The following is a 16,095-nucleotide window of genomic DNA, read 5'->3' on the forward strand; positions in this document are numbered from 1 at the left end:
AAAAATCGCTTCGAGGTGCACACCCCCATGCTACATACTAACTTTGTGCCAAATTTCATGAAAATCGGTCCGAACGGTTTAGGCGCTATGCGCGTCACAGACATCCTACAGACATCCAGACATCCTCCGTACAGATAGACTTTCAGCTTTATTATTAGTATAAAGATCAAGTGTATAAATTATGAATTGTTCAAATAAGTAGCATGTACTCTCATGTTACCTATTTTCTAAATTTCTACACCATTTCTTTTAAAGTATTAACTTACATCACAAAGCACTTTTAAATCATAAAACTTTAAAAAAAATATTTGTCTATTTTTCCCCGAGAGTTTTGTCTATCTAATTAACATTTATATGGTTTCGAAATGCAGAATTTTATATCCATTTTACAAAATCTTCTCTGGGGGAAAACCCCGGACCCCCTAAAATTGGAGATATTTTTTATCCCACTTAAAAAAAGAGCCCTGCATCACTCTTGATACCAGTCACCACTCTTAAGGTCAATTCAAAAATGACAGCATGAAAACACATATAAATGAAAACGACGCACAACAAAAAGTAAAGCATGGCCTTATGCATCACAGGAAAACAGACCAAACATGCGGGGGAGGGTGGGAGGCAATTAATACTGTTGCTCAAAAAAAAAATCCTGCCCCCCCCCCCCCCCCCCCCCAGGAACTCAGTCCTAAATCCGCCTATGGCGCCCTGTAATCAGGGCTGATCCTAGCAGGTGTGCAGAGTGTGCACCGCACACGGGTGGCCAAAGCAAGGGGCAGCCGCAGTCGCATCATATAGTTCTTTTAATCAAGCAAAATTCCTCAAGAATTTCTCACAAGATAACATAATAAGTCGAATAAATGTACTTAATTTTAAATGTTCAATTATCAAAGTAAGTGCCAATTTTCCAACAGTATAGCATATTAAGAAAAATGGAATGTTCAGAGCACATTGTGTTGCTCCATTATCCATTAATAGCAACTCTTTACACATGCTTCATTTGGTTGCAAAATTAGTGACAGAACTGGTAATCAGGCATGGATACAGGGGGAAGGGCAATAACGAAAATCCTCCCCCCCCCCCACCCGAAGCATAAAACGGTGCCTTCTAAAGGCTTCATTCAGTCTCCCAAGCTTTTATTGACCCTAAACAATGAAGACATATTTTGTGTTAAAAAAAATTATGCTCATAGGATACTCTCGCAAGTATTTCAAACAACAAATTCTGTGTTCAGCAGTCGTGGAGACTGGAGAGGAGAGACAATGGAAAATTGCAACTCCCCTGAGAGTCAAACATATATAATCAACGAACTAAAATTTTTAATTTTCCCCCTTTACAGCAATTTTTTCTAATTAAAATCACGAGTGAATTGCCCGATTTCAGATCAGGTAGGAGGACAGGGCCTGTGTCCCGGGTTACAAATTTTAAGTGTGGATCCAAAACAAAGATCCAAAAAGATGCCTTGACGAGACTAAAGAAGGCTTCAAACTGCATTTTTAGGACTTTAATCTCGGAAAATTACGCTGGTTGAACCACCGATTTTAAGGATCCAATTAAGTCTCTTATTCACCCTTTCTTCCTTAATGTAATCAAACATAGCCTAAAAATGATGGATCCAAAATTTCTTTTCCGGAGACAGTCCTCCCTAACGTCATCAAAAATTGCTCAGTGGCATTTTTCGTAGTTTTGTTTGCGGTACAGGGCCCTGAAATCCATTCCCTAACATTACTACCAAAGATAGTCTAAATTAGCGTCTCTAGAAAGACCCCCAATCCCAACCCCTCTCACTTAACATATTCAAAAACAAACTACAATTGCGTTTTTCAATCATCAGTTTCGAAGAACTTTGGGGGAAATACCCAGGATTCACCTTTTCTCCTTTGTAATCACTATAGCTCAAATTTTCGTTTTTAGACGGTTCCGTGGAGCCACCAAACCCTTCCTGCTTAAACTAGCCTGAAATTGACATCAGTTTCAGAAAAAATTCTTGAGGGCACAATGAACCCCCACCTGCTGTTTGTCCCATCGTTATCAAAGAATGCCTAAAATATGGTTTTAGGACTTCCATTTATAAAAAATTCCGGATTGCTTGTGTAAATTTTCACGATGCTAGAGCATCCGGCATCCCCCATCAATCACCGAGGTGAGGTGGAGAAAAGTCTTCAGTTGTATTTTTCAGATATTAATATCGAAAAATATTCAGAAAGATCCGTTTAAGCTTTCCGGTTTCCTTGATGTCACTAAAGATAGCACAAAATTGGGCTTTTTAGAGCCCCAAAATCCTTCATTCACAAAAATAACCTTAAATTGATTTTAACTCCAAAAAAAATATTTCAGTTCGGAATATTTTCCCGTTTCCTCTATTGTGTCCAAATTTAGCCAAAAATGTGTTTTTGAAACAATAATGCCAATAAATTACCGGAGGAAAGATGCCAGACACCCTAACGTCACCAAAGACAGCCTAAATTTGAGTTTCAAACTTCAATTTCCAAAACTTTCGATAGGAGACAACCGAATCTTCCTCCTCCAGCAATTTCAACATAGATAACCCGAAATTTCATGTTTAAAACTACTGTTTCAGAAAATTTTCGGGAATAGTGCCGATCCTTCCTAAACTAAGGTCACAAAAAATAGCTGCAATTTGACATCAATTCTGAAAGAATTTCAGGAAAGAACTCTAACATTACTTTCCCCTCAAGTCTCGAAACATTTCCTAAAATTGCAATTTTTGACGTCAATATTGAAAATTTCTCCATGGACCTTGAATGTTCCCGACTCTTTTGTACTTGCAACCAAACACAACCAAAGATTAATTACAGCCATTTTTCATATTCCAATTTCGTATATTTTCTGGGGGCCATCCCTCCCCCCTTCCTCTGATGTCACCAAAAGACAGACTATAAAATGTGTTTTTACGACTAATAAATTTCGGTACTTATTACATTCTTCAAAGATATAAATTGAACCTAAGGAGTTTCTAGCTTTTAACATAAATTCATCCTTCTGTTTTTTTTTTTTTTTTTTTAAATTAGAACTTGATACAGAAATTTGAAGAAGATTAGAAAGATTTATATGGACCTTAAGTATTAGTCAAAACATGAAAATTGCTCTTCAGGGGCGGCACATTAGGCCTTTGCACACGGGCAGCCGACACCCTAGAATCGGCCCTGCCTGTAATGGCACATGTGAACAATTGAAGATATTTGTTGAAAATGACATTAAGTAAAGAAATATTCTTTTTTTTTTTTTTAATATCAAAAAAATCCATGACACAAAGAAAAGACTAGTAAATTCGGGGGACGATTTTGTCCTGCAAAATTTATAATATTTTTTTAAAAATAAAGAAATTTAGAAGAAAATGTTCACATGTATCTCCTTTCGCCCTAGATAGGTACAAAATGAAATTCAAACTCTAAAAATAGATTTTCGAATATTCATGAAAAATGAGTTTCATGTCGAAATGAGTTTCGCGCCTAATAGTTCCATTCCAGGAAAATTCCCCAGCTAAACCATGGGGAAAATATCTGAGCCCACCCTTGATCAGTGGTGCCCAACCTTTTTCTGTCCTAGGGCCGGACTTCATATTAAAATAGTTCTCCCGGGCCAGAACACATATTAAATTTCAAACTATTTCATTTTTTCTAAATCACAGGGAAAAACATGAAAAAGGAAAGAAAATTATAAACCAATAATTGTTTTTATCAATTATTTGATTCTTATTTTCTAAAAGGCATGCTTTTCAGAAAAGAAAAAATCATAAGGTTTTAAGTAGAATTAATCAAATGTATTTAATTTAATAATTTTTTGAGAAATAAATTCTGAAAGTTTTTAAACAAAAATATCCTTTTTTTATGATGTATTTTAAAAAGCAGTTTAACTTTCCTTAGAGATAACAATTTCATTAATGGCCAGAAATTACTGCCAAAATGGGATTTATTTTTTAAAATTGCACTTTTCTTCCTAAACTAACTCAAATTAAAAAAAAAAATTATCTCAGTGTAATTTCAAAAGAACATTTCTTACCTGATCTCTAAAAATTTCTGGCAAAGGTAAACAAGGCTCAATGGTCATGAAAAATGAAAGGTATGTATGACCTTCAGATACACCACTTAAACCAGAAAGCCAAGGTCGTGGCTCATTTTCATAACTAAGTAGTACAGGTGGTACATTTATTCGAAATGTACCTTCTATCTAAAAAAAGCAAAAGAAAGAGAATTAAATACTTGCGATGTTTTTTTCTGGATAGCAAAGCAAATTGCTTTCAAAATGCACAGTAAGATTTAGGGACATAAAGATGATGTTATTATAATAGAAAAATGCATGCTGCCATGGAAAGATAAAAGGCAGTATTTGCAAATTTTTCATTTTTTGGCCATCTATTGACTCAAGCTTTGTTGTACAAGCAGCTTGCTTGTTTGGTTTCCACTGAAAACAGAGAACAAAAAAACGTCAAGTTCCAACATTTCCCTATAGTTAGTATGGAATATTAAAAATGTTTTTCTTCAAATATCTCAAAAACTCATTTCTGCAAGGTACACAGGGATCGCGCTAAGGATTTCGAATTGTTCACCAGTAAATTAGCGAAGTTTTTAAAGTGTTAGCCAAATTTCAAAAGTCTTAGTCAAAGACTAACTTTTACTCATTTTAATGTATTTTTGTCCGCAGAAATATTTAACCAGAGAGTGAAGTATAACTTAATTTTTGACAGTTTTTGAGGATAAGAACAGGGGTATATCTAGGAATTTTTGTCCGCTTTTACGAATTTTGTGAGAAAAAAAATGCAAATTAAGTAGTTCTTCCACAAATCATATGTAATTTTTCAAAGGAAAAATGGCTAAAAACAACTTAAAGTGATATTTATCATTCTTTAATAAATTTGAGAGTAAAAATAAAAGCTTTTAATAAAGTAAACACTTCATTCCTATCTTACTCCGATGTTTCAGACATCGAACACAATGAAACAAACGCGCCATTCAACAAGGCATCTGCCAACAGTTTCTACTCGGTAGCCATGCTGCGCACTTGATATCCAATCAGTGAGTGGCGCAAAGAGGCGAGAGGCAAACGTCATCCTTCCACCGATCTGATGAACGGTAACTCTCCGATCCGATGCTATCGCACGTGCGCGAGCGTCATTCTGCTCGGAGTGGTCGGAGGATAAAACAACTTTCACTGATTGATAGTCTTGGAGTTTTGTGAAAGGTTCGTTTTCAGGGGTCGGAATTTTGTGAAGGGTCCATTTTTAGGGGTCTGAATTTTATGAACGGACTTAATATTTTTTTATCTAGATTGACATCTGAAGGGAGATTTTTTCTCTTCTGTGTATATTTTAGATAATTTTCTGTTCGCCAATAAATTCGCCAAATTCAAATTTTTTTGTCAATTTAAGATTTTATCGTATTTGGCGCATTGGCGAATGCTTAACGCGGTCCCTAGTACAGTAAACTCCCGGTTATCCGCGGAATTGGGTGGCACAAGTACTGCGGATTATAAAAATTGCGAATAAACTGCAAAAAGGCTAAAATGAGGGACAAATAAGGTAAAACCTGTCCTTCCTCAAACATTTGACTGTATTGATGTAATATTTTCTGCAAACAGTGAAAATATGTACATTAAAGTAAAAATGTTTTGTATTTTTGCACACTAGAACTGAACATCCAGAAAGACCAAGTGTATGTATGATGAAGAAAGCGCAATAAATAGATAAATAAATAAGCAACTAAATAAATAAAACAAAAACAACTGAGTTTAAATTTACAATTTTTTGAAGGAAAAAAAACCAGCCATTGGTATTTGCATTCTGCTGTTCCTGATTGTTGATTGACTTGCGGATAGTCAGGAGTTTACTGTACTGCCTTTTAAGGCAGCATACACTTAACAGCTTAAACTTTATCAAAAAACTTGCAAAACATTGTGAAAAAAAAAAAAAAAAAACAGTGTAGGTAGGGTATTGCCATAACTAGATGATACAGACGCAAGCACACATGTTGTGCACAGTTCAGCTTCATTCAAAGAAGAAAATTACAGGTTATAATTCTAATTTTGCACTGAGTATAAAATTAAGCTTGATTTAGTTTTCATTAAATTTTTCAAATTGCTTCATTTTATTAACATAGCACTTCTCATTTTAAATAAAAACAGAGCCCTCAAAGAAGATAAATAATCCTTCTTTTGCTATGTGAGTAATTTTGGTAAACACTTGTTTAAGGAAATAATGAACCAAGTTTAATATAATGACATTCTAAACCGCAATGCATTTTTTTTTCAGTTTTCAAACACAGTTTATTGAAGTTTTTCACGAGGGTGGAAAAAAAAAGAAATAGAACTGATCTCTAAACAAGAAGTTCTGTCTAGAACTAGATGAGCCTACTTTCCGGTATACCCATACTACTTTCTAGTACCTGATCAATATTCTCAAAAATAGCTAAAATCGCAAATTTTTTCAAACATATTCTTAAAATACTTTACGCTGATTTCTAGGAATAAAATATTCCTCATTCATCTAAAAAAAATAGATGCGTAAAAAAAACCGAACAAATAAAATAGCAGCAACTTTTAAACAAAGCAGCTAATACACTTTTTTCCATTAAAAAAATCTTTAACAGCTTTCAAAACGAAAAAACAATAATTAAAATTAATAAGCTCATTAAAATATCAAATCATATCAAAAAAAAAATTGTTTCTTTTTCCCCTGTTGCCAAAGACAGTTTTTTAAATGAATTAATGCACTTACCAAAATAAATAAACACAATAAAATGTCAACTTAAAGAAATAATTTTCATTGTCAAAAAGAAAAAAAAATTGTCTGAGCATATCTTTATGTAGAAACATAAATGACTTCACGTTTATTCGTCGAATACTGAATACCTAAATTAAAACTTCAGCGTAAAAATAAAAACAAGTTAGATCAACAATAATTATTTCACAGTCAAAACCATAGCTGCGGAGTCGGAGTCAATCTCATTTTGCGGAAAAGGAGTCGGAGTCGAATCTCTAAGAATCAGTTTTTCCTCCGTGTATAAATTTTCACCAAAGCTTCGAAGTCAGAGTTGAAGTCGGGGAGTTGGAGTCCGATTAATTGTCGGGCACAGGAGCAGGAGTCGGAGTCAAGTGCCCCTAAATTCTCGGAGTCGAAGTCTGGAGTTTGGCGTCAAGAGCTATTTCCAACAAAATTTGTTTGAATTAAATCCGCTTTCAAGTACGGAATCTGCATTGACTTTCAGTTTCCCCGTAGGCGCTAATGTTAAGGGATTTGAACTGTTCAAAATTGAACGGAAAATTGTTCAAATCAAAAAGAAATATTATATACAAGTTTTTCATCAAAAGTTTTTTCCTACAAAGTTTGATTGAAGCAAATTCGCCTCACAGTTCGGAATTGCCTTAAATTTCCCCGTAGGCTCTAATGTTAAGTTTTTTTGAACGGTTCAAAATCGAACAAAAAATAGTTCAAATCAAAAAGTGAAATATGGGAATGAGGTGTCCTTGCCGAGATCTTTCGAACAAAAAAAAGTTTGTTCGAATCGGACTATTCATTCAAAAGTTATTAGGGAGAGACAGACAGACAGACAGACCGAAAGACCGACAGACATTTTCCCCAATCTCAATACTCTACTTTCCGATTTTTAATATTTCAATATTTATTTAATTATTTTATTTATTTTTGATTTTTTGTTTTTTTGCGATATTTTTAAGATGCATTAAGCCTTCTTTCATGCTTTTCTCTTCTTTTTCTAACTTTTACTGGGAAAGTAGGCTAAAAAGGAGAGACTCTAATTATTTTCTTTGAAACAATGTTGAAATTTGCTATTTAAGAAAAAAAAACATACAAAAGTCCTACTACATTCCGATAATGACCCCTTCTCACCGGTTGCTCTAATGTAACTTCCTTAATGCAGTCACCACTGTTAAATGCAGCTGCTCATCTTGTACAACTGTCATCACATATATTCAAAATGAACATCTTGCATTTGGTTATTGCTGCCTCTTATTAGCATATTCGCAACTCCAACGAACTATAGGGGGCACTGAAGTCACTGTCTAATGGCGGAATTGAAAACTACAACAAACGCACATGGTAACGAAGAAAATGCTAAAAGTGTTGTGATTTTTGTTCGTACGTATGACTTTTTCGCTTTATTCTTTTAAAATTAATTTTCAAAGTCTTGTGGATATTCTGGCCCACGTAGAAAGAAATGATAATTCAAGAAGCATTACTAAACGTCAAAGATTCATGCAAACTACGTAGTTCGTAGTTCTAAGCAGCTATTTCCACGATGTTGAATTCGATATTTATCAATTCTTGATAAAACTAAATAATAATTGTGGCCTGACAAGAATAACAATTAATGCTAGAAAATTCAATGTGACATTACAAATTGTTATCGAAAGAAGATGATACTTTTTTGCCTTGCTTGGCTAGCGCTTATTTTTTTTTCCATTTGTAGTTGAGTTATTTCTCTCGAATTCCCGAATCGGTTCATTTAAAAATTTTCTGTTTCGATTTTTCTAATTTCTGAGTTACGATTTAATTGTGTCATGTTATGCAAATCATCAACAAAATTCTCACGGATATATGGTGGTAGTTTTCTTTTCAGTTGATTGACCATTATTTCCTTTCACTTATCGAATTCTGTAATCTTACTACCATTTTATTCCACTCATGATAAAAATTAAAAATGGTTTAACTAAAAATGCGAAATCTCGCCAAGGCTACTTTGCTTGCACAATACTAAAAATTAATAACCCTAAACAAATTTGGCGAAACCTTTCAGCTGAGAATAAAAGGAATAAAGTAAATTCTTTCTCGGTTATTCATTTTGTTCTACGATAATATATTCAAGAAAATATTTTGCATACTGTCCATTCCAACTAAATGCTGCTGTAAAATATGGTAAGTTTAATTAATTTAAGATTAAAAAAACCCCCATATTCTTACAAATTCATACAAAACAATAAAAAATTTTACCTGGTATAACGTTATCCAATTTTGTTAATCCAGAATTTTTTTGTTTACGCTTCCACCATTTAATACTTTTTTGAAAGAAATAAGGAAAACTAACATTATTTTGAGAAGCTCGAGAATACTACTAAGGGACGAATTAATTTCTGTTGTTGAAGGCGTTCTTAGACATGTTGAATGCGTTACTCAGAACAAACTGACCGCGTTTACGTCAACAGACACACGTGATGCGCAACGTGGCAATGTTTTAGGTGCAGACGCAGTTTTATAAATCACCGCAAGGTAGCGTATTCGAGCGCTGGAGTTCCGAATTTGGATACAATTTACAGCTAGTTTATAAACTGTCATGTCAGGTTTGTACCCACTTACTGACTTGCCCTCATGAATAGTTAAATGCCTGTTAAAATACCATACCTTAGAATTTAAGTATAAAGTAGTAAAAGGCACTTTTAGATTTCCAAGCCACCTTCTCTCCAATCTCTCATATACCACTGTACCACGTTCAACATCATCATCAAGGAGATCTACGGTAACTTCATCAAACAAATTAATATAAATAACATCCTTAACAGTTTCAAGGCTTGCTGGGCTGTAATTATTATTTGGAGCACTAGAAATAAATTGAAAATATTCTCTAAAAATAATGCATAACATTAACATTAAGTTTATTTTCAAAATCACATAATTTAATTGATATTTACCCATCTTAAAATGCACTCCAAGACAAAAATAAATATAAATCATTAATTTGAACTATTTAAAGAAATTAAAATATGAAAACTAGTACCAAAAAGGCAATTCGATTTCCTGGTTCCATGTAGGATGTGGGCCATCAGCTATCCCAGTTTTAACCGCCGTTCTCTGAAACATCACTTCAACAAATGGTTGAACTTGGCTTTCAAATTGAATGGAGGCTATATGTTGCAAAAAGCATCAATGAAAGAAAAAGCATTGCAGTACAAGAAATCAACAATAAACTCAAAATGTAGCTGATTGAGGTGTGAGAAAAAGTCACCAAGTCATTAAAGTAATAATACTTACTAGAAATTGCAGTCCTCGGCTGGAAATGACTGAGCTGGCGTAGTATTTCACGTATTTCTGCTTTAGCCCTGGCTAATGGCGTTATTTTACTGAATATACCTTGCCTCGCGTTCAATCTTCGAGTTGAACCGAACCATTGCTTCGGTCACTCGTCTGGTCTGCTAATTCTATGTTAGCCACCAGTTTGTTTCGCACTCTGGGCTTCCTTAAGAAATTTTCCATCTCCAGCTCAGTCACTTTCCTATGCCGGGCTGATGAGTGCTAATAAGCACAAAACTGCAGTCCTCGGCTGGAAATGACTGAGCTGGCGGTGTATTTCACGTACAAATTAAGTAATCAGCAAAATATTTTTATATGCTTTAAAACTTTATGGTTACTTACTAGTATAGTTTCCAAATAGGAAAAAAAGCTGCAAATCAGACACTGAACTCTTCAAAAAAAATAAAATAATTCAAAAAATAATTAAATTACTTTAATATACCGAATTTACCACCATTTCACGATGCAAATCAAAAGGAAATCAGCGAGATATGAATTTCGATTGTTGCAGCCATCAGGAAGGTTTCCAATTTCATCAGCTCACACAGTAAAATACAACAAATAACAAACGTGAACTGGAAAGATTGGTCGCTAAATTTTTTACTCAAATGTCAAAACATTATGCTCAATTTTTTTAATGTAAAATTTGTTTAAAACATTTAAAAATTGAGAGAGATAAACTGCAAAGTGGGGAAGCGGGAGATTTGCTGAAAAGTGGGGATCTCAGGTCAAAAATGAGAAAGTAGTTAACTCTGTAATAGTAATAATAATCATAGGTTCTGTAACAATTTACTCAAAACTTTTCTTAGGTGTTCATCTACTTGGTATTGATATAAGAATTACAATTTACTAAAATGGGACATTACATTAATACTATTTATTAATGTGTTTGCAACCAATAAAAAAAATCTGGGAAATAAATTTGACAAAATATAACACTTACTAAAAACTTGCACCATGAAAGGTTTCAGAATATACAAAATTTAAAATATATTTTTAAATAATTATCAATGTTTCACTGACGAAATTAATTAATTGACTAAAAACTCATCCAGACACTTTAAATACTTTTCTGCATCAAAGCAAACATTACAACTGTCAGGTATCATTCTAGCTTTAAAACAAAGAATGTTCTTTACTTCACTTTACATAAATTTTAAGATGACTCATATTTTTCAAAACCCAAAACATATTCAATGTCTTAAACCAGTGGTACCTAACCTTCGTTTACTGGCGGACCGCACCTTACTCTAAGATGATTCTTACGGGACAGAAAACATATAAAATTAAAATCTATTAAATCTTGTTAATCATACTTTGCATGCTTATTTTTTTCCAACCGAAGATTCCAACTGTTTTTTAGAAACAAATTTCTAATTATTTGACGTAAAATTTGCAACAACCATTCATAATACCGAATGAAGTTGATTGTTTTGGAAGGCTCCAAATTTTTTTTTTTTTTACTTTGTAACGTTGATCATATATCGACATGCCATATAGATCAGCTTTGGGAGCTACATATGGCCCACAGGCCGAAGGTTGGGCACCACTGTCTTAAACTATAAACACAAAATCTTAAGATACATTTTATTTAAATCAAATAAAAAAATTTTACATACTTTCAAAATCATTCTTTTCAGTCTTTTCTTTTACAGGTTGAACGTCCTTTCTGACTGGAACATTAGATGCATGTAATATTCTAAATATTATTTTGACGTCCATATTGGTAGAAGCAAGGTTAATTTTTTTCCTATCTTTCCGAGCAGGATACAAAGGACGTTTTGTTTGAAACAGTTTCAAGAGACTAAAACCAATCATTCTGGAAATGTAAAGAAAAAAAAACAATATTTAGATAATTTTCAAAATGCTACAATAAGCACAACTTAATTTCTTTTTGAATGGGGTGGTACAATCGTGGATAATATTGTTGAAAAATATGTTTTGCAATGTTTGTTGACATACATAAGACTGCTCAGAAAAACTCTGGTTTTGGGAAGTTGACCTTAACTCTCCCCTCATTCCTAGCTGCAAACAAGTTCTTTCTGTAAGTCAAAACCCTTCACTTTGTAAATAGAATCACTTTATACGAGTTTTGTGAGAAGACAAAATTGCCAGTTTTGTGTTAGAATATAAAGAATTGAAATAACATAAAAAAAAAAAAGAAGTCTTCTAAGCTTATAGCTTACATTAATTTTTCTAGCCCCGCAAAAAAAAAAATTTTTTTTACTATTAAAAAATGATAAAAATGAATTTTAAAGAATTTGTTACTTGCTAAATAATTGATTTTACTTTCTATAAATTAAAAAATGCACCTCTATGATAAATTTATCCCTGTTTTAAAAACAACCAAAAATCCATATTTACTTTTCTCTAAATGAAATTAAGATGAATGAACTATTCTTTGCATTTCTGATATTAAGTTTTAAAATTTTATAAATTATACTTAGGAGTGAAGATTTATCAACATTAAAAAATTCTGCGAAAAATTGGTTAATTTGAAATGTTAAATATTGCTGAGCTAAAGCTAAAATGCTACAGAATAGCTAGAAAAAAATAAATATCTGTGGGGATTCAATTTCTTAAGCATATCTTCAAATGGAAGATTTTGCAGATCTTCGGATTTAGGTCAGAAAAAATAATTTGAAGCTCAACAGAAAGAGTTTCTAGTCTTAATCTTGGGGTGTTAACAATTTCAAAAAAGATTGAATAATTCAAAAATATTCAAAATTTTTATTGGAATGGATTAGAGCAAGGAACCATTTGCTGGCCAGCCTTAACTATGCTCACACAATTCCTCTTTGAATTTGTCTTTTTTTTCTTTTCTAGATATTTCAAAATATGCAAAATAGCAATATTGTTACTTAAAATTCCACCAGAATGCTTAAAATTTTTTTAACTATAATCATACATGATTAATAATGGTCAATACAATAAGAAAAAATTGTTTCCGTTGAGAGAAAACTAAATGTTATAGCAAAACCTTTACCCAATGCTAGGCACTTTCTCTTCAATGACTATATCTTCAAACATCTTTTGGTGTTGTGACACATAAAAACGTTTGGCCACTTCCTCTCGTACCTATGAAGCATTTGAATAAATGTTTTAATGTTTTTTGTACAATAACTGGAAAGGTAGCCTTAACAACATAAACAATTAGTGAATAAAATCTACAAAACAGACCTCAGAAACCTAGTTACAATTAAATTTGACAAAAATGTAGTTAGGATGCTGAGGATAAACACTGTGCATTTCAGTGGGTTTTTTTTTTTTTTTTTGTTATCTTATTTTTAGAAAACTTTTTAACCCCCAACACACAAAGGAAGGGGGGTTATAAATTTGATGTGTCTGTGTATCTGTGTACCTGTGTGTTTGTGTATCTGTCTGTGGCACTGTAGTGCCTAAACGGATGAACCGATTTCGAAAAAAAAATTTTGTTCAAAAGGAGAGTTGATCGAGAGTGTTCTTAGTTAAGTTGCTTTTTAGATGACATTAATTAAGAAAGATATTAAAACCTCTAAAAGGTTTTTCGAGATTTTTGCAGTGAAAACATAGTTAAAAATTTTAAAATTTAACATCAAAATAAAGAGATTTTTTTTTTTTTTGCATCTGATAGCATATGTTTGAAACTTCCATGTTTCATAGAATTTGAATTATAATGTTTTTTTTAACGTTTTGTTTTTTAATGTTTTGATTTTATTAACGGCTAAGCCTATATTCACGAGATTGATAACCGTATTCACTGTTGGCCGACAAGGAAGTAAAACGCAATGATTTAAAATTTTTACCTGTTGCCAGTTTCACTTTAATAGCAAATAAAATACTTTTTTTTTTTTTTATTAGACACAAAAAGAAACTCCCTATGCACCACATAGTATCACATAGGGCCCGAAGGTAAGAGGCACAACAGTACAAAATACACAAAATAAAATTAGCACAACATACAAACATTAACAACGAAAACAGAAGAAAAAAAAACACACACACACACACACATACAAAAAGGTCAAACAACTGAATAAATAAAACGTTTAAAAAGAGAAAAAGTCTCGACACTCTGAACCAGAGCAGAAGGAACAGGAGGTCAAGAAACGGACAACTTCCTCAGCTCCCGCATAAGAATTTCTCTCTGGGGGTTAAAACGACTGCAACGAAACAACAAGTGTTCTGGATTTTCAATATCCTGTCCACAATCACACACGTTACTAGTAGAAATATTAAATTTATACAAGTACTCTTTGAAATTACCATGCCTAGTAAGAAACTGAGTGACAAAAAAATCAGTTTTGAGATGTTGCCGTTTCAATCTAAAGAAAATAGTGGGAAGGAAGCGCTTGGTCCATTTTCCCTTATTTGAAGACAGATACTCTGAATTCCAATCCTTAGTAGCTTTCTTAGAGTAGAACAGTTTCCAGAACGAGGGAGGATTAGCTACATCTAAGGAAAAAGGTAAACGAGTAGCCTCTTTTGCTAAAGCATCAGCTCTTTCATTTCCTCAAATTCCTGAGTGGCCTCGCACATGGGTAAAATCGACACAAATATCGTGTGAATTAATATTGCTTATAATGCTTTGAACTTCCACAATGAACTTTTCAAAACTTCTGACATTCAAAAGAGAAAAAAGAGAGGAAAGAGAGTCACTGCAAATCAGTACTTTAGCTCCAAGAAAATTCGAGACGTGTTTCACTGCGAGATTTAAGCACAAGAGCTCGGCTTGGAAAACGGAACAATTGTCACTGACACGGAACTGATGAATGGAGAACTCAATCTCATGCTGATACAAAACAAATGCTAGTCCGACTCTCTCATTCATCTTACTGCCGTCTGTGAAGCAAACAAAATCATAGTTGTTCAAATTACATTGAAATCTACAAGTGAAATAGGAACCCTTTTAGAGGGATGAGGAAGATCGGAGGGAGAGAGAGTACCATTTAAATGAACATCCCGAACGGAGCGGAGATAAGCATCTCGAGCAAGCATCGTGTTGCAAATGACGATGTCCAAAGGAGGCGCACCGGCCAGAGCAAAAATGGCTTCGTAACTCACCGTTCGGTAAGCTTTGACGATTCTCAAAAGGACTCTTCTCTGCAGTTTTCTGATTTCTTTGCGATTTATTTTCTTTTTTAAGCTGTGCCCCCAGATGCATGAGGCATAAGAGATAACCGGCATTAGCCCTTGATTATAAATGAGTTTCGCAGTATCCATGGTAATTCCATAGTTGTTTCGACAAATGCAATAAAACCCACAAATAAGCTTCTCAATCTTAAATAAAATACTTGACATTGATTTTTAATAATATAAGGCTTTTAAAAGGATTTTCAATTTTCCCCCTTGATTCTGCAGTTGCAACTCATTCAAGGGTTTTTAAAATTTTTAAATTTTACTTGTCACATAAATTCGTTAACATGGGAATTTAAAAAACTCTTGTATAGTTTTAGTTTTAACAACATTTAAAAGCATAGAGATTTTCTGCATAAGGATGAACTTTGCTTAAAGCTTCTAAGTTGGTTAGAATAAGAGTAATAATTGTTTTTTAATTAGCACAATATCAAGGTTCCCCCAGAGCATAAACAATTTATCCTCTGTGGTCAAATATCATGCTTAATCTTGTTTTTGCGTCAAGGGGTAAATGCTACAGTCCAGTCACATTAATGTGACCACCACGTACTTTCCATGTCAGAGTTAAATAACCAATCACAGAAGGCAGGTGGCAGCACAGTGCAGTTGAGCATATATAAAGGGTGTGTGAGGGCTTCAGAAAACATTTCAATCGTTGGCGTAATGCAGAAATGAGGCGATTTATCCGATGTCCAAAAGGGCCTGATCATTGGCTTTCAGGCCAAGGGTGGAAGCATTTCTGAAACGGCCGCGTTTGTGAACTGTTCGCGTGCCGCCGTGGTAAAAGTGTACCGTGCATGGCAAAATGGGGCTGTCCAAAATCAGCGACGTGGCAAATGTGGTGCACCACGGGCCATAGATCACAGAGAGAAAGGACGGTTGGGCAGATAGACGGGCTACCGTTAAGCAACTGACCACCAAAATGAACCAAGGGGCTACCAAAA

The 16,095-nt window shown here is 33.7% G+C and overlaps 1 protein-coding gene across 1 annotated transcript in view; it reads right to left on the bottom strand.

Moving 5' to 3' along the window:
- LOC129216608 (coiled-coil and C2 domain-containing protein 2A-like) overlaps positions 1-16,095 on the bottom strand; it is an 88,025-nt gene that overhangs the window by 30,192 nt on the left and 41,738 nt on the right. The window contains 5 exon segments of the mRNA XM_054850825.1: positions 4,021-4,188; positions 9,371-9,566; positions 9,744-9,870; positions 11,656-11,855; positions 13,023-13,114. Coding sequence (XP_054706800.1) covers positions 4,021-4,188; positions 9,371-9,566; positions 9,744-9,870; positions 11,656-11,855; positions 13,023-13,114 — 783 coding nt within the window.

Source organism: Uloborus diversus, chromosome 2, assembly GCF_026930045.1.
Source record: "Uloborus diversus isolate 005 chromosome 2, Udiv.v.3.1, whole genome shotgun sequence".
NCBI classification, from domain to species: domain Eukaryota; kingdom Metazoa; phylum Arthropoda; class Arachnida; order Araneae; family Uloboridae; genus Uloborus; species Uloborus diversus.